General features: G+C 42.8%; 1 protein-coding gene across 6 annotated transcripts in view; it reads right to left on the bottom strand.

Moving 5' to 3' along the window:
• The window catches only part of cadps2 (Ca++-dependent secretion activator 2), a 221895-nt gene extending 208031 nt beyond the window's left edge, over window positions 1–13864 (bottom strand). For all 6 annotated transcript variants that reach the window (XM_041849500.2, XM_041849501.2, XM_041849504.2 and 3 more), the window contains exon 1: window positions 13339–13864. In XM_041849500.2, the coding sequence (XP_041705434.2) occupies window positions 13339–13647 (309 nt within the window). In that variant the 5' untranslated portion in view covers window positions 13648–13864. The remainder of the gene's footprint in view (window positions 1–13338) is intronic.
• Between the last annotated feature and the right edge of the window lie 5951 nt (window positions 13865–19815).

Raw genomic sequence — 19815 nt, 5'->3', positions numbered from 1 at the left:
AACAATGCAGTTCAAGAAAGTTAAAAAAATATTTACCAAATAAAATAAAGTAAAACATAATAAAAAGTACCACAATAAAATAACAATAATGAGGCTATATACACAGGGGGTACCGAGTCAATGTGCGGGGGTACAGGTTAATCGAGGGTAGGGTAGGGGTGACTATACATAGATAAGACAGCGGGTAGCAGCAGTGTAAAAACAAAATGGGGGGGGGCAGTCAATGTAAATAGTCTGGGTGGCCATTTGATTAATTGTTCAGCAGTCTTATGGCTTGGGGTTAGAGTTTTTGGGCTTTCCTCTGACACCACCTAGTATAGAGGTCCTGGATGGCAGGAAGCTTGGCCCCAGTGATGTACTGGGCCGTACGCACCACCCTCTGTAGCGCCTTACAGTCAGATGCTGAGCAGTTGCCATACCAGGTGGTGATGCAACCGGTCAGGATGCTCTCAATGGTGCAGCTGTAGAACGTTTTGAGGATCTGGGGACCCATGCCAAATCTTTTCAGTCTCCTGACAGGGAAAAGGTGCTGTCGTGCCCTCTTCACGACACTCTTGGTGTGTTTGGACCGTGATAGTTCGTTGGTGATGTGGACACCAAGGAACTTTAAACTCTCGACCCGCTCCACTACAGCCCCGTCGATGTTAATGGGGGCCTGTTCAGCCTGCCTTTTCCTGTTGTCCACGATCAGCTCCTTTGTTTTGCTCACATTGAGGGAGAGGTTGTTGTCCTGGCACCACACTGCCAGCTCTCTGACCTCCTCCCTATAGGCTGTCTCATATTTGTCGGTGATCAGGCCTACTAATGTTGTCATCAGCAAACTTAATGATGGTGTTGGAGTCGTGTTTGGCCACGCAGTCTTAGGTGAACAGGGAGTACAGGAGGGGAATAAGCACGCACCCCCTGAGGGGCCCCAGTGTTGAGGATCAACGTGGCAGATGTGTTGTTGCCTACCCTTACCACCCGGGGGCGGCCCGTCAGGAAGTCCAGGATCCAGTTGCAGAGGGAGCTGTTTAGTCCCCGAGTCCTTAGCTTAGTGATGAGCTTTGTGGGCACTATGGTGTTGACCGCTTAGCTGTAGTCAATGAACAGCATTCTCACATAGGTGTTCCTTTTGTCCATGTGGGAAAGACCAGTGTGGAGTGCGATTGAGATTGCATCATCTGTGGATCTGTTAGGGCGGTACGCGAATTGGAGTGGGTCTAGGTTCTCCGGGATGATGCTGTTGATGTGAGCCATGACCAGCCTTTCAAAGCACTTCATGGCTACCGACGTGAGTGCTACGGGGCGGTAATCATTTAGGCAGGTTACCTTCGCTTCCTTGGGCACAGGGACAATGGTGGTCTGCTTGAAACATGTAGGTATTACAGACTCGGTCAGGGAGAGGTTGAAAATGTTAGTGAAGACACTTGCCAGTTGGTTCGCGCATGCTTTGAGTACACGTCCTGGTAATCCGTCTGGCCCCGCGGCTTTGTGAATGTTGACCTGTTTAAAAGGTCTTGCTCACATCGGCTACCGAGAGTGTTATCACACAGTCGTCCAGAACAGCTGGTGCTCTCATGCATGCTTCAGTGTTGCTTGCCTCAAAGCGAACATAAAAAGGCATTTAGCTCATCTGGTAGGCTCGCGTCACTGGGCAGCTCGTGGCTGGGTTTCCCCTTTGTAGTCCGTAGTTGTTTTCAAGCCCTGCCACATTCGACGAGCATCAGAGCTGATGTAATAGGATTCAATCTTAATCCCATATTGATGCTTTGCCTGTTTGATGGTTCATCGGAGGGCGTAGCGGCATTTCTTATAAGCGTCCGGATTAGAGTCCCGCTCCTTGAAAGCAGCAGCTCTAGCCTTTAGCTCGATGCGGATGTTGCCTGTAATCCATGGCTTCTGGTTGGGATATGTACGTACGGTCACAGTGGGGACGCCGTTGTCGATGCACTTATTGATAAAGCCGATGACTGAGGTGGTATACTCCTCAATGCCATTGGATGAATGATTTAGTTTTTTTCTTGTAAGCAGGAATCAGGAGGATAGAATTATGGTCAGATTTGCCAAATGGAGGGCGAGGGAGAGCTTCGTATGCGTCTCTGTGTGTGGAGTAAAGGTGGTCTAGAGTTTATTTTCCTCTGGTTTCACATGTGACATGCTGGTAGAAATGAGGAAAAACTGATTTAAGTTTGCCTGCATTAAAGTTCCCGGCCACTAGGAGTGCCGCTTCTGGATTTGCTTATGGCCTTTTACAGCTCGTTGATTGCGGTCTTAATGCCAACATCGGTTTGTGGTGGTAAATTGACGGCTACGAATAATATAGATGAGAACTCTCTTGGTAGATAGTGTGGTCTACAGCTAATCATAAGGTGCAATACCTCGAGACTTCTTTAATATTAGACATCGCGCACAGCCCCGCCCCTCGTTTTACCAGACATAGCTTCTCTGTCCTGCCGATGCATGGAAAATCCCGCCAGCTCTATATTATCCATGTCGTCGTTCAGCCACGACTCGGTGAAACATAAGATATTACCGTTTTTAATGTCCCGTTGGTAGGATATTCTTGATCGTAGATCATACATTTTGTTTTCCAATGATTGCACGTTGGCCAATATAACGGATGGTAGTGGAGGTTTACTCACTCACCTACGAATTCTCTGAAGGCAGTCCGACCTCCGCCCCCTTTTTCTCCGTCTTTTCTTCACGCAAATGACGGGGATTTGGGCCCGTTCCCGAGAAAGCAGTATATCCTTCGCGTTGGACTCGATAAAGAAAACATCTTCGTCCAGTTCGAGGTGAGTAATCGCTCTTCTGATGTCCAGAAGTTATTTTCGGTCATAAGAGATGGTAGCAGCAACATTACGTAGCTACACAATAATAGTTATCTACACAATAACTTACAAAACACTGCCATTCAAACTTTGAATGGCGTTTTGTGAGTCATGAAAGCGGTATGTCAGCTGTAATTCCTGAAAGGACAGCAGTCAGATATTTTATGACAGTAATTATATCATCCTTATAATGATATGACATCAGTAAAGCAGTGCACTTCAACTGACGTGTCTGACAGCCTGAAGCGCCTGATTTCACTAAAGGGTTGAAGTAAGTGAGTCCAAATAGAATTAGTCTGATTTAGAGGAATGTGTCCAAGTATATCAAGGGGAAGGAACGCATCTGGATTGCCATGCTTTTCCAGCCATTTGTGAACATTGATTTACTTAACACACACACACACACATTCACACTATGTCTACAGCCTGTGAGAAAGCGAGAGAAAGTAACATCCTGAAGATAGAGGGGAAAGAGGGGGAGTGGAGGAGGAAAGGAACAGGCGAATACATTTAATAGGAGAGTTAATGGAAAGAGTTAGGTGGTGAAAAGAAAGGTGAAAAGATGTGAGGAAAGAACCTTATGGGGAGAAGAGATAAATAGCAAGATCTGGGGTGTGAGAGAGGAAGTTAGGGAGGGTAGAGGATGACAGAAAGAAAAAGAGGACACAGGGAAAGAGTAAGTGTTTGAATAAGAGGTGTGATGGAATCGGAGGGAGATGGTTCCTTTTAACGGTCGCTGATGGGCGAAGCCAATGAGGCAGAATAACACTCCCCTAAGTCACAGCAGGAAATGGAGAAAAAGAGGCAAAGGAGGGGGAGAAGGAAACTGATGACAGTTGAGGTAGAGGAAAGGAAAAGAGACAGGAGGAGAACAAGAGGTGAGAAGACGAAAGAGAACAACAAGAGAAGATCGAACCAGAGATGAGAATGAGGACAGAGCTGGGTCTTATGGACAAAAATCCATATCGCGATAACTAGAATGATAAGTTTATAACAATGTGCACCAGCGTTTTTATTTATTTATTATACTTTAAACTACCACTACTAGTTTGATGGGTGCATCCATCAATTGTAACATTAACAATCACCCATATTAGCAAACTTATTTCATTTCAAACTTCACATTTCTTTAATACAGGCTACTTATGGTAATGAACAATATCAGCAAAATGCATGCGATAAGTGATCGGTACCTTCGGTGTCGATAATTTTATCGGTTTAACGTCGCAGCTCTACGGGAGAGGGAGATGGCAACAGTGACTTCACAAGTGGCTGAATAAAAATACAACATGGGAAGCTGGATAGAGCAGTCTGTGCACAGAGGCCATTTGAATCAGTTGATCATCACTGTGGCAGAGAAGTTGAAGTATCTTATTACATTAGCCAATCTAGGCCGCCTCAGTAAAATTATTCAATTCCACCGAATTCATAATCCTTTATCATCAACAAATACATTGCATTTCCACTGACAAGGTCTGGCACAGAGACAATCTCAGGGGTTCACGGAGGACCGGTCATAGGAATTGTTGTGACAGATAGCTGAATGCTAACTAGTCCAATCCAAGAGTGCTTTATTGGAGTGACTGGGCAAGGTGCAATGTGGCCCATGCAATTTAACAATATAATCTGTTTCAGTCCACCCCTACCCCTACCCCCACACACACAATCACCAACCTCTCCCATCATGCATTAGTGGTATTGAATTATACCTTGCCCAAGTCACTGTAGAGTTGAGACAAGCTGCATCCCAAATAGCACGAGAGCCTCTGGTCAAAAGTAGTGCACTATATAGGGAATGGAGTGCCATTTGGGAGGCACCCATCGTTTCATATATCCTGAATATGGATATATTTGTTTAAATGTTAGTCATTCAGAGTGACTGGGTAAGGTGCAATGTAGCCCATGCAATTGAACTATATAAAAAATAAAATCGGTTTCAGCCCCCCGACACACACAGACCTCACCCATTATGCAATAGTGGTATTAACGAGTGACATGGTGAGAGCAGATACGGGCATCGCCAAGTCAAGAACTGCTGCTCTGAAGCACTTCACCCATGGACGGCAATTAACCAGAGTAGCAGGGGACTGTGGAGAGTTTGGGCTTGACAACAGAGGCGTTGTAGAGATCAAACGGGAGATTACAGCACCTGTGGAGTCCGGTCTCCCATTTCCGACAGGGGGACGAGAGAAGAAAGGGACTTGGAAATGAGTGAGGGAGAGAAAGAAGAAGCTAATATAAAGAAGAAGCTAAAATAAAGCGGGGCGGGGGGGGTGTACTTAGTGTACCAGTCTCAAATGCATAATTTGCAAGTTGTGAAAAATGGAGAAAGTGCCTACAACTCTGTCCATGTTCAAGGAGAGACAATTACTCAAGCAACGTGAGGTTGTAATGCTAGATGAAGTTTAGAGGCAAACTAAACTCCTCAAAACATAGAGGATAGCAACTTCCCTTCAATAGTCTGAGAAAGCTCCTTCGTCAGAGCACCATGACCTCAAATGAGTTGCTGTATCCTATACATACATGCATTTAATATGTACTGTATACATAATCACAGAGAACGGCACCTGAGTGCTTCTCTGGCATTACCTCAGAGAAGAGAGGTGGAAACATACCTGTTCACCAGAAAGGACATCCACCTACATACAGTTGAGTACCCTCAGATAACACCAACTCAAAATGGAGAAACCAACACAGTAACAGGGATATTAAGTATTATAGAGAACAAGATGTTGTCACACAGCAAGTGTTTGTCTGAGCTGATGTGCCTGAGGAGAGTTAGCTGTGATTGACAGCCTCACCATCCATTGAGTTATTAATACACACCTACTGTAACAAGACTCTGGTCCTGTCATCACATGAGAAGACAAGGGGCTAGACCAGTGTGCAGTCTGCGCGTGTGTCTTTATCAGCTGAGAGCAGCTAGGCGCTGAGGGGCGGAATGAGTCGTGACAAACCTGCGGCCAGTATCACTCAAGTCCCAGTAAGCCTTCGTTTTCATACTCCATCTCTCCCCCTCTCTCTCGCTCTCTACCCCCTCTCCTTCTCTAGTGTCGCCTCTTGGGTCATGCCGACAGTCTGCCAACTGAGTCTCTTCTGAAGACAGAGCCTTCCAGTTTCGACAAGTGGAAGGAATATGATCCGATAACAAGGCTGCCAAAGGCAATGTCGGTGTTACGGTTGAAAATAGTCATTCTTATCCTTAACAGATATGGGCTGGGTATATTTTCCTTATTGTACAGATTTTTTCAGTTTGACCAAGTTTAACTTCAGAATCCTTTTGATTAAAAAGTACATTAATAGCTTCCAAACTTAGTTTTTTTTTCTGCAGTAAAATTATCAGGAGGGGTGGAATCATGTTACTGGTTCAGCCAAAAGCTGCTTTAAGACCATAGAGAATCATGCCACAGGGCATTCATTGCAACAAAAAAAAATGGTTGTTGTACAAAGCAGTTGAATATACTGAGCTAGGAGCAGAATTAGCATGTCTGTCTACATTTCTACCGAATCAGTTGAAATGAGCTGTATTCAGCTCACAGAGTAAATGCCAGGAAACTATACGCAGGAGGAAAATTACGCATCTAAAAGCAGGAAACGAACACAAAAGACGTAATTAGACTCTTGAGAAATGTTGTAACATAGGGAGAACCTTCCCTCTGACCTTCTCCTCCAATGGGTTTTGAGAATGAGGCGAGAGGACGTGAGTAGTATGCAATTGAGATTCTCCCATAGTCATTGAGAGTGACGAAAATCAGAAAATAACAGAGATGTTGAAAACAATAGAAGATATTCCCATGACTGACGGAGAGAGATGTAATTAAAAGGTGTGTGATGGATCAGTCTCGGTTGCCAATCCATCGCCACGGCCCGCAGAGAAAATTCTATCAGAAGTGACTATAGTATGAAGGACAGGGCATGAAAGACAGACTGATTGCTTATACAATGTGTCATTTTCAATTTCACAGACGGAGATCTCCTAAAGCATTGTGCATCGTGTTTGCTCAATCAACACCCTGTGAGGAAACAAAGAGTGTGCTCAAACACACACAGACACACACGGGCATGCGCACATACACACACTCGCACACAAATAGCTCATCAGAAGGAACCAATTCAATGACTAAATACTTTTTTTACACAAAACAATCATATTATAAGTCGAAGGCAGATAATTGAGTGGTGTGCAAATTCTCGTTTTATGAGCAGTAGGCCTACTTTGGTACAGCCAGCCAAGTACATCTCAACTCTACAATACCACATCCGCAGAGTTAAATGCAGACAAAAGTTTTTGGAGTGACTCACTGTGAAATCGATACTTCAAAAATGTAAACCCCCTTACTGTGTACCTACAGTATCAGTCAAAGGTTTGAACACACCTACTCATTCCAGGGTTTTTCCTTATTTTAAACTATTTTCTACATTGTAGAATAATAGTGAAGATATCAAAACTATGAAATAACACATATGGAATCATGTAGTACCCAAAAAAAGTGTTCAAATAGCCACCCTTTGCCTTGATGACAGCTTTGCACAGTCTTGGCATTCTCTCAACCAGCTTCATGAGTTAGTCACCTGGAATGCATTTCAATTAACAGGTGTGCCTTCTTAAAAGTTAATTTGTGGAATTTATTTCCTTAACACCAACTGTAAGTCGCTCTGGATAAGAGCGTCTGCTAAATGAATAAAATGTAAATGTAATGCGTTTGAGCCAATCAGTTGTGTTGTGACAAGGTAGGGGGGGGTATACAGAAGATAGCCCTATTAGGTAAAAGACCAAGTTCATATTATGGCAAGAACAGCTCAAATTAGCAAAGAGAAACGACAGTCCATCATTACTTTAAGACACGAAGGTCATTTTGGTTACTACATGATTCCATATGTGTTATTTCATAGTTTTGATGTTTTCACTATTATTCTACAATGTATAACATAGTAAAAATAAAGAAAAACCCTGGAATGAGTAGGTGTGTCCAAACCTTTGACTGGCACTGTACTTGGCTAACTTTGGTATGAATACACAAATGGTATTGCTTTTCATAATTTTTCAGCCAGTTCAAGGACAACTATGGAAAATGTAAGTTGCTCGTGGCATAAATGTAGCCAATAAGTGTAAAATACTAGGAGGGTACCAAGGGACATCTTTTTTTTTACATAATATGTACTAGCACATATTCATTCAAATCTGTTGCTACAGTATCATAATGCGCCCACTGTCAAACCATGACTGTAAAGGCATTGAGAGGGGAGAGAGGATCAAACTTTTGTGAACAACATTTTGTGAGGTAGTTGCATCTTTGGGAAGTTACCAACTTGTCAGTGTTTACTACAGTGGTAGAACTGAAAAGGATTTGCCCCTGATGTTTGAAGTCACAAATATCAAATTAAATGTCATCACATAAAAAAAATCTGGTGCGTTGGAATATAAAATGTGATTCAAAAGGATGCTTGGATGAAGGTCAGTAGAGCAAAACATTGGCATTCCAAATAAAAAGGTTAAACTTTTCAAGCAGTGGGGGATTTTTGAAAATTGAACCAAACCATAAAATGTTACTACAAGTATAAGCGCTCTCCAAAACTTCATAGCATGTGTTCCATTTTGTCTAAAGTCTGACAAAAATCCAAATTTGCAAATGGCCGCATGAGTGCCTCAACAGAGATGACCCTCCCCAGAGCTTCTGGGAGCACAAATAATCTCCTGAACACACGCGCAACATATTGAGTAGTACTGGATCCGTCCCCAGGGACTTCATTAACAAGCAGACCCACAGACCGGATCTGCTGGCATAGGCCCATACTGGCACTATTCAGAGAGATGACCCCAGATATTTCATATGTCAATAATCATTTACAAACATACAGAAAAATAACGACACCCGTGTTTCTCACTGTCTCACTGGGTGTTGCAAATTAAACCAACAGTCAATGCTTGAGGTAGCATCACGGTACTCTCTGTCCACAAAACTTGAGATAAAAACATGGGAAGACTTCCCCTTTAACATCAAATTCTGAAGCACAAAAAAAAAACGTATTTACTATGAGGATTGTCAAGAGAGACCGAGGAGAGAAGATTATCAAATGTATTTTTACCGTTACTGCCATTCTTATGCAAGTTAATTCAAATCCTCAATATTATTACACTAATCATGGTAGCTAAATGACATATTTCCATTGAGTTAAATAACATTAACATGGGGGGCCTCCCGAGCGGCGCAGCGGTCTAAGGCACTGCATCGCAGGGTCGTGTTTCGGAGGACGCATGGCTCTCGACCTTCGCCTCTCCCGAGTCCGTACGGGAGTTGCAGCGATGGGACAAGACTGTAACTACCAATTGGGGAGAAAAAGGGGTAAAAAGTACTAAGTAAATAAAAAATTAACATTAACATTGAGAGGGTGGGTAAGGGAGATTAAAGACAGAAAATAAGAATGGGAGAGCTGAGGGACAAGGCAGTCAGCCCCCTCATGGACTTGCACTAAAAGAGCCAACATTTTGTGGAAAGAGGCTTTATGGGAGAGAGAGTTTGATTCAGCTCCTCGTGGACAATAGCTACTCTCTCCTCCTTTATAGAGAACGGACCAATGCTGTGGCCCGATTTGCAGTCCATTGCAAAGAAGCAATTTGACACAGTGCAGTAGAAGCGGTCACAAGTAAGGGAACAGAAAGAAGTCCTTGACACAAGCAGAATCACTTTGGCACCAAAATGTGAGGAAAAAGTGTGCTTTCTAGTAAACTAATTTTTAAAAAAGTACATGCAATAAGGTATTCTGTGAGTTAAAACTGAAAATGTGGGTTCAGTGAAAAATAATAACAGTGTGTGGTCCTCAATCCATTCTTCAGTAAACCCGTTAGGCACACTGTGGCATTAGCCATCATCTAGCTTCATTCAATTTGACTTTTTGCACTGACGGACTAAAGATCAGAATTGGGCTTCTTGTGTGAACGTAGCCTTAGTTGCCTTTCTGAAACAGTTTCCAATACACTGACTGAGCCAGTTCATGTGGTTATACTGTGATACACTGTTATGACATCAATACATGTTCTGTTTGATCCTGGACTAGTTCGCCATAAGACAATTACAGTACCTGAGACAAGAGCCAGATAGAGATACTGAGATGGCTAGTCGGCACGTGACTGCTTCTGTCCCACTACAACCAGTCAACTACGCAAACAAGGAGGAGACTGATGGAGTAGAGCTGGTTTCTCCAGTTCAGATAAACTTATCATACCTGCAATATCTCCAGGTAAAAAAGCTGATCCAGAGATCTTTGTTCTCTGAGGCTTTTGATTGATATCATTGGACATTACATTTTCTTTGAGCAACAATGATATGGGAGAGTCAGTTTATCGCTGTTGCCAAGACCTGTGTTTGATTGTGTCAAGGCCATCTAATGAGGATTTATAATCTCTCTGGAGACAAGACATGAGGACACTGAGTCATTCTGCCGGGGAGGGGGTGGGTAGTGAGAAGAGGGTAGTGAGGGGGAGGTAGTGAGAAGAGGGTAGTGAGGGGGAGGTAGTGAGAAGAGGGTAGTGAGGGGGAGGTAGTGAGAAGAGGGTAGTGAGGGGGAGGTAGTGAGGAACAGCAGTAGCCCCAGGATCGTCACTAGTTACCACAGTCATAATTATCATTAAACTCAGCTTATTTCTACAATTTATCTTCTTATAATCTGTTTTTAAACCTTAACCACACTGCTAACCTTATGACTAACCCCAACCTTAAATGAAGACCAAAAAGCAAAAACAAAATCTCTCCACGAATTCTTACAATATAGCCAATTTGGACTTTGTGGCTGTGGTAACGAGTGCAAGCTAAGGATGGACAGACAAATTAAATTTTATTTGTCACATGCGCCGAATACAACAGGTGTAGACCTTACCGTGAAATGCTTACTTACAAGCCCGTAACCAACAATGCAGTTAAGAAAATATTTACTAAATAAAGTTTAAAAAGTAACACAATAAAATAACAATAACGAGGCTATATATATATATATATATATATATATATATGAGGGTACCGGTACCGAGTCAATGTGCGGGTAGCCAATGCAAATAGTCCGGGTAGCCATTTGATTAAATGTTCAGCAGTCTTATGGCTTGGGGGTAGAAGCTGTTAAGGAGCCTTTTGGACCAAGACTTGGCGCTCCGGTTTCGCTTGCCGTGCGGTAGCAGAGAAAACAGTCTATGACTTGGGTGAATGCAGTCTTTGACAATTTTTTGCCCCTTCCTCTGACACCGCCTAGTATATAGGTTCTGGATGGCAGGAAGCTTGGCAGCAGTGACGTACTGGGCCGTACGCACTACCCTCTGTAGCGCCTTATGGTCGGATGCCGAGCAGTTGCCATACCAGGCGCTGATGCAACTGGTCAGGATGCTCTCGATGGTGCAGCTGTAGAACTGTTTGAGGATCTGGGGACCCATGCCAAATCTTCTCAGTCTCCTGAGGGGGAATAGGCATTGTCGTGCTCTCTTCACGACTGTCTTGGTGTGTTTGGACCATGATAGTTTGTTAGTGATGTGGACACCAAGGAACTTGAAACTCTCGACCCGCTCCACTACAGGCCCATCAATGTGAATGGGGGCGTGTTCGGCCCTCCTTTTCCTGTAGTCCACGATCAGCTCCTTTGTCTTGCTCATGTTGAGGGAGAGGTTGTCATGGCACCACACTGCCAGGTCTCTGACCTCCTCCCTATACACAGACCCAACTTCAGCAAACTATGCTGATGGTGCCATTTTGATATCTTAAAAATCATCACCACCCTAATATAGGTGTCGTACAACAAGAGATTGAATAAATCCATCTTAGTATAAGGAGAGACACTTTTGGGGGTTGTCATATAGGAGTCCTGTGGCTTTAACTGCAATTGAAAGCTCAATTGTCATTAAACCATGGAAGCTAGACCACTGCGGCAACGAGAGCACCGAGTCGCTGTGGTGGCAGTGAAAAACGAGTTGGGTACAAGTAGTGTCGTGGCCCTTGCAAGTAGAAGCACACACACACACACACACGGTCAGTGACTTAAAGGAATTCTATCCATCCAGTGAGCCAGGGTGAAGTGTGTTTACTGTAAGGAAGATGGACATAGAACAGGAATGCAGCAACAGCATAAGACTATGCAAACCAAGTGAACCTACTTCCCTAATCTCTCTGAGGACCCCTCCATGTGCCTATATGGATTCAATCCCAACGCTGGCTCTTCCCTATACCACATTGTCTCGTGTGTGGACCAGTTGCCTCTTCCCATTGGGCTCATGGGATTTGAAGTGTTTTCATAATACAACACCAAAATCAATACAAGTGCTCCAGCGGTTCCACATCGCTCAATGAATTACAATCCTGGGGGTTTATGCATGAGCTCTGTGAGAAGCTGTATTTGTTTTGCCTTCATTAGAACGCAAATCAGCCCTGTTCTTGGTAAACATAATATTTTGTTTTATCTTCTAAGTCAAGCAGACATCTAAAGTCTACAAGAGTCTCTTCCTCTCTCTGGATGTGACCAAGATGTGAAATCCATGTCCTAATGGGCATTTCCAATAATGTGATGGCAGGTGCATATCAGAATGACTTGTGTAGAAAATAAACAGTTGCTGGCCTGGCTCCAAGAAGAATATCTCGGAGCCTGTGAGTGAATTTTTTAAAAATAGCTTGTGGGCTTTGTTGAGAGCTTGGGCACGCCGTCAAACCAAAGTGTAGGAGTCAATGGCCATATCTAAAATACTAAATGTGTCTGCAAATAGATTTAATCTGTTTTTAAGCACTCAAGAAACTTTCAATAGCCAATGTAGGCCTCTAATATTTACTATATTAAACATCCATCATTCATTCAATTTCTGTGGGAGCAAAGGATGGCGTGGGAGCAAAGGATGGCGTGGCCACCTGCACTCAGCCCTGTCACAACAAATGAAGTTATATGAAGATAAAAGTGCAACTCCCCCTCATAACTTTTAGGCTTATTTGTATTCAATAATTTTGGAAAAAGCTATGAGTTGAGGTTCTTCTGATATGTTATTTGCATACATGGGTTAAATGGGCAATCTGCAGTAGCTACACCCATTTTTGGACTAATAAATTATCCTTGAAGTATTTAATTTATAAATGCCTCATGAGCTTAGTTCAACTGTCGAACCCCATCAGAACCCAAAATATAAAATTGTTTTACTCAAATGTTTGTAAAGAAAGGAATGTAAACAAACATTGTACAGCCTTAAAACAATATTACAACAATAATGTTGATATCATGGCGGGTCAGTCCTTGCATCCATAGCCGTCTATGAATTTGAGAGTGGTTACATGTCTCCAGCCCCCTCACTCAGCTTTTTAACATTACAGTGGCTGGGTATCTATATTTTGTTGTTGTTTCAACTACCGATTGACGCTTTAAATTTGCTTCAAGTTGGGTTTAATTGTTTACCCTCGCCTGGCTGGCAGTGGGACGCAAAACTTAAAAATAAAACAGGTGCATGTGATTTAATTGGCTACTCTGAAAGGTGTTCTCTGTAACCGTGCGTTTATTTGCGATCACTCACCTTCTGTTGCCTGCGTGCCATATCCGTGGGTTGTTTGGCATTGAAAGGGTATGCTATACATCGCAACACAAATACATAAATCTGTAGTTTACTTTTCCTCTCAGCTTCCTCTTTCTGAAGTCTTTCCTTCTCATTTTTCTGCTCGTCTCCGGCAGAAGGACTTTCGGCTTGTGGTTGGTCCGCAGGTGGTCGTTTATGTTTACCTCCTTGCCCCGAGGAAGTCGAAGGCTTTTTGGGGGGATCTTTTGGAACTTCAGTGTCTTCGTCAATTTCTCCCCCCGAGTCTTCGCTGGAGGACGGGTCCAACATGTTTTACAACAACACCGGTAAACTCCTTTTCCCCGCACTGTAGCCTACGTGGCGGTCGCCGCTTCACTTGAATTGTCTATATTCCCCGTTTTTATTTTTTTTGCTGTGACGACGACTCGAGTTAAATGTTTCTTGACATAAATGCGAGGGCGGAGTTTTGAGGAACGTGAGTCGGGGCAACTCGGAGGTTTTCGTTTAGTCCTCTCCTTTTGAAATACCTTGCGAACTGTGTGGCTGCCGATACAGTCAGAGCAAGGAGTACAGGTGGACAACCTGTAGCATGGACAGCAAGCAACACGTGGGAGGTGCCTTTCTTTCTCTTAAAGCCACACTCAAAGGGTCGCCACCAAAACTGTAAACAATTGCGCAAATGTGCATCCCATAACATTTAAAAACACTTGATGGAATGACATTCCATAGTGCTATATTTGCTGGAAACCCGACGTTGAATTGCATTTCATGTCTGGCAGAAATTAGTGTTCAAATGACCATGCGGTTGGTCCTTTTGTCAGTAGGAATGTGAGACAACATCCACAGGAAATTACATCAACTTTTCAAAACACTGTGTTCAAATTTCTATCACCTGAAGTATGTGCAGAACCATGTAAACGTGTGCACGATCTCGGCAAGTATGCATGCGCCTGTGCATGCATTTCTTGTGCCCATGCTTCAGGTGAAAGAAATGACTGCATTACCAGCACTTTGAGAAGTTGATGTAATTATACTTTCCTGTGGATGTCTCACATTCCTACAGCCAAAAAGATCAACGGCACAGACAACCGGTAAAGGACATTAAAATCATTTTATTCAACATTCTGGCTTGTAGAGGTTGTGAGAGGAAACTTTCCTGACTCACACGCAAATGTTGCCCTACTTTAGAATTAAATGTAATTCAACGTCTCGTTTCCAGGCAAAGGCTATATATGATATAGCCTAGGGTCTGCCTAAGACAGTTTACATTACGTTGGCCATTGAACTTAAAGCTAGAATCCTTAGTTGTTACATCCATTTTGTTAACTTAAATGAGCGTTTTACAACTTGATGTTAGATGGTTCCTCACCTTGAAAGTAGTCTGTTGGCCCCAGTGGAGGCTGCTGAGGGGAGAACAGCTCATAATAATGGCTGGAATGGCATCAAACACATGGAAACCATGTATTTGATACCATTCCACTCATTACCATGAGCCCGTCCTCCCCAATTAAGGTGCCACCAACCTCCTCTGATGATCCAAGAGAAACTGTAATCATGGTTCGGTTTTCTTTAACTGCCACTACAAAATTCAACTAACCTTAGCCACCAAAAGCTAACAAGTGATGAGCATGTAAAAAAAAAAAAGTCAAAATCACCTGAAACCAATTAAAATCAACTCCATATTTGGTTTGATGTTAATTAAACCTGATTTGGCTATTCAAAATAAAACATGCTCACATGCCCCCATCACTTCCATTGTGATGGGGTGGCTAGTTAGCTGAAGTTTGTAGTAGCTGTTTAAAGAACTGAACCATGGATTACAGTTCATCCTGGCCCGTAGGCTACTTTCATGGTGAGGAACCATGTAACATAAAGTTGTAAAATAGTGAACTACTCCTTTAATGATATATTGATTCTTGAAGAATATAACTTATAAATGCCTCCGAGGTTAGTTCAACTGTCGTACCCCATCAGAACCCAAAATACACTGTGTACAAAACATAAGGAACACCTTCTCTTTCCATGACAGGCTGAGCAGGTGAATCCTATAATCCCTTATTGATGTCACCTATTAAGTCCACTTCAGTCAGTGTAGATGAAGGGGAGGAGACAAGTTAAAGAAGGACTTTTAAGCATTGAGACATGGATTGTGTATGTGCCATTCAGAGGTTGAATGGGCAAGACAAAATATTTGTGCCTTTGAACTGGGTATGGTAGTAGGTGCCTGGCGCACCGGTTTGAGTGTGTCAAGAACTGCAACGCTGCAGAGTTTCTCACGCTCAACCGTTTTCCGTGTGTATCAAGAATGGTCCACCACCCAAAGGACATCCAGCCAACTTGACATAACTGTGGGAAGCATTGGAGTGAACATGGGCCAGCATCCCTGTGGAACCCTTGTAGAGTCCATGCCCCGATGAATTGAGGCTGTTCTGAGGGCAAAAAGGGGTGCAACTCAATATTAGGAAGGTGTTTCTAATGTTTTGTACACTTTGTATAAGCCTGTTTTACTCCAATGTTTGTGAACAAGGTTAATATAAACAAACACTGTATAGCCTCAAAACATGGTTACAATTATACATGTGATATCATGGATGGTTAGTCCTTGTATCCATAGCTCTGTCTAGGAATTTGAGTGATTACTTTTCTCCATCCCCATCCCTTAGCTTTTTAGCGAAACGGCGGGGAGAACGCTTGAAGATTCTATATTGAACAAAAATATAAACGCAACATGCAACAATTTCAAAGATTTTACTGAGTTATAGGTCATATAAGGAAATCAGTCAATTTAAATAAATTCATTAGGCCCTAATCAATGGATTTCACATGACTGGGAATACAGATATGCCTCTGTTGGTCACAGATACCTTTAAAAATAATGGGCCTCATGATCAAGTCAGGGTATCTCTGTGAATTCAAATTGCCATCGATAAAATGCAATTGTGTTCATTGTCCGTAGCTTACGCCTGCCCATACCATAACCCCACCGCCACCACGGGGCACTCTGTTCACAACATCAGCAAACCACTCACCCACAGGATGCCATACACGTGGTCTGCAGTTGTGAGGCCGGTTGGACGTACTGCCAAAGTCTCTAAAATGACGTTGGAAGCGGCTTATGGTAGAGAAATTAACATTCAATTCTCTGGCAACAGCTCTGGTGGACAGTCCTGCAGTCAGCATGCCAATTGCACGCTCCCTCAACTTGAGACATCTGTGGCATTGTTGTGTGACAAAACTGCACATTTTAGTGGCCTTTTATTGTCCACAGCACAAGGTGCACCTGTGTAATGCTCATGCTGTTTAATCAGCTTCTTGATATGTCACACCTGTCAGGTGGATGGATTATCTTGGCAATGGAGAAATGCTCACTAACAGGGATCTAAACAAATGTGTGCACGATTTGAGAGAAATAAGCTTTTTGTGCATATGGTACATTTCTGGGATCTTTTATTTCAGCTCATGAAACATGGGACCAACACTTTACATGTTGCATTTTATATTTTTGTTCAGTGTAGCTGAGAGATGTGAAAGATTGACAATTTAGTGATATTGTCTGAAAGGAGTCTTGTATAAAATCTTATGTAAATTCATGAGCACCACTTTATCAAATTAGTTATACTCTAGTTAGTAGGGGGCCACTTCAACCATAGCCAATAGCTGCTGATTAGAACATGAAGCAAGTTGAAACTCCAGCAATTTTCATCATTTCACTTTTTCTGCCTCCCCACGACCAACATTCATTTACTTCTAGACAATATCTTATCCTTAATTTCTGGAGAAATGTAGGGCAATAAGGATCTCCTATAACAAGTAGTAGGCTACCCTTGATCCTCTCAAGCTTAATTTCAGCACAATCATCAGCAATGTTACGGTGATGCCATTATGCCAATGAACTCTAATACTATGTCAACGCTCTAGTTTGAAGCTGTCTTACAAAAAACATAATCGTCAAGGATATTTCATTGTCATAAGAAAGTGATGGCCTATGCATTGAATGAATATTAACCTATCAGAAAAATAGTGAATTAAAGATGCACTATGCAGAAATCGATCTCTGACATTTCCTGGTTGCTAAAATTCTAATTTCAGTTTATATGACAAAACAAGCAGTCATTGTAAAAACGAAACTTCAGAACGGGAAGCATAGAAATAGCACACATAGAACAGATTTACCACTTCTTAGACTTGCTTTCAATGAGAATGAAAGATCTTTAACTCACATTTCTATGTGAATTTGGTCGGGTCGCCCCAAAAGTTACATATTGTAGCTTTAACAATTGTTTTGATTTTGCATGTTAACCTATAGTTGTAGCCTGACATAACAGCGAAAACAGTTCCTACTGTGATGGGGCATGGAGTGGAGAGAGGTGGTCATGCATGAGAAATAAGTCGATACACTCCTAACGAAGTCTGCCCTGCTGTTGCCACGGTTACATCAGTGTCACAACCTCAGCTGAGCGCTGCACGAGTTAGGACATGTCCAACCTCACTGAGCGCTTGCGATAGTGAGGCCCTTCAGATATGCAGCACTCTAACCCTAGCTGAGATTCCATATGGCTAGTTTTGCAGCATGTTTTTGTAAAAACACATAATGCTAGGTTACATCAAATTAGGATGTGTTAACACACATTAAGCAGTAGGCTACCTCTATAGCCAAATGGTGTGTGCGTGCCTGCGTGCATAGATTTATTTGTGTGGGTGGGTACTTGGCTATGTCAGAGATGATCAGATGGCTCTAATGTTTTGATGAAACATTTTGTGGTATTAGGACACTAGGATCATGAGGTATTATTGCCTATTAGAATTCTCAAACCTTTGAAAATATTTATAACCCATAGCACAGTAGCCCTGAACAGAATCAGATTATTAAATGACAGGTTTTGAGTAAAATAACATCTTTCCTTCATGGAAACAGACTTGGTTGTACTGCGCCAAATGACATTATGTGACACTGCAGCCACTAGATGGGGTTCTACCTCTGTGACCATGAGTTTGACATTCCCATAATGTGGGCTGGAACAATAATTGTGCATTACCTCAGTCAAATGATGAACCAAGATGTTATGTTTTATTAAATTCAATAAATTCTGACCTTCGACGAGGAAGCTAAAGTAAGTGCCCAAACATACCTCAGAAAATGTGCTTTTTGCAAGCTGTTTCATTTCAAACATTTCAAAGACATATCAGCCCACGTCCCACCTATCCAAATGCAGCACCTATCGATTATGTTTCAGGTAAGCAAACATTGTTGGCTATAAGAATAGTCACACTATATATCTCTCGCTCTTTATTTATTTATTTATGTATGTATTTACAGTTGAAGTCAGAAGTTTACATAAACCTTAGCCAAATACATTTAATCTCAGTTTTTCACAATTCCTGACATTTAATCCTAGTAAAAATTCCCTGTCTTAGGTCAGTTAGGATCACTACTTTATTTTAAGAATGTGAAATTTCAGAATCATAGTAGAGTGATTTATTTCAGCTTTTATTTCTTTTATCACATTCCCAGTGGGTCAGAAGTTTACATACACTCAGTTAGTATTTGGTATCATTGCCTTTAAATTGTTCAACTTGGGTCAAACGTTTCGGGTAGCCTTCCACAAGCTTCCCAAAATAAGTTGGGTGAATTTTGGCCTATTCCTCCTGACAGAGCTGGTGTAACTGGTGTCAGGTTTGTAGGCCTCCTTGCTCGCACACGCTTTTTCAGTTCTGCCCACAAACTTTCTATAGGCTTGAGGTCAGGGCTTTGTGTGATGGCCACTCCAATACCTTGACTTTATTGTCCATAAGCCATTTTGCCACAACTTTGGAAGTATGCTTGGGGTCATTGTCCATTTGGAAGACCCATTTGCGACCAAGCTTTAACTTCCTGACTGATGTCTTGAGATGTTGCTTCAATATAACCACATAATTTTCCTTCCTCATGATGCCATCTATTTGTGAAGTGCACCAGTCCCTCCTGCAGCAAAGCACCCCCACAGCATGATGCTGCCACCCCCGTGCTTCACGGTTGGGATGGTGTTCTTCGGCTTGCAAGCGACCCCCTTTTTCCTCCAAACATAACGATGGTCATCATAGGCAAACAGTTCTATTTTTGTTTCATCAGACCAGAGGACATTTCTCCAAAAAGTACGATCTTTGTCCCCATGTGCAGTTGCAAACCGTAGTCTGGCTTTTTTATGGCGGTTTTGGAGCAATGGCTTCTTCCTTGCTGAGCGGCCTTTCAGGTTATGTCGATATACTCCTGAGTGGCGCAGTGGTCTAAGGCACTGCATCGCAGTGCTAACTGTGCCACTAGAGATCCTGGTTCGAGTCCAGGCTCTGTCGCAGCCGGCCGCGACCGGGAGACTCATGGGCGGTGCACAATTGGCCCAGCGTCGTCCAGGGTAGGGGAGGGAATGGCCGGCAGGGATGTAGCTCAGTTGAAAGAGCATGGCGTTTGCAACGCCAGGGTTGTGGGTTCGATTCCCACGG

This window comes from Coregonus clupeaformis, chromosome 26 (assembly GCF_020615455.1).
Source record: "Coregonus clupeaformis isolate EN_2021a chromosome 26, ASM2061545v1, whole genome shotgun sequence".
In the NCBI taxonomy this organism is placed as follows: domain Eukaryota; kingdom Metazoa; phylum Chordata; class Actinopteri; order Salmoniformes; family Salmonidae; genus Coregonus; species Coregonus clupeaformis.
This window is presented reverse-complemented; position numbering and strand designations above follow the sequence as displayed.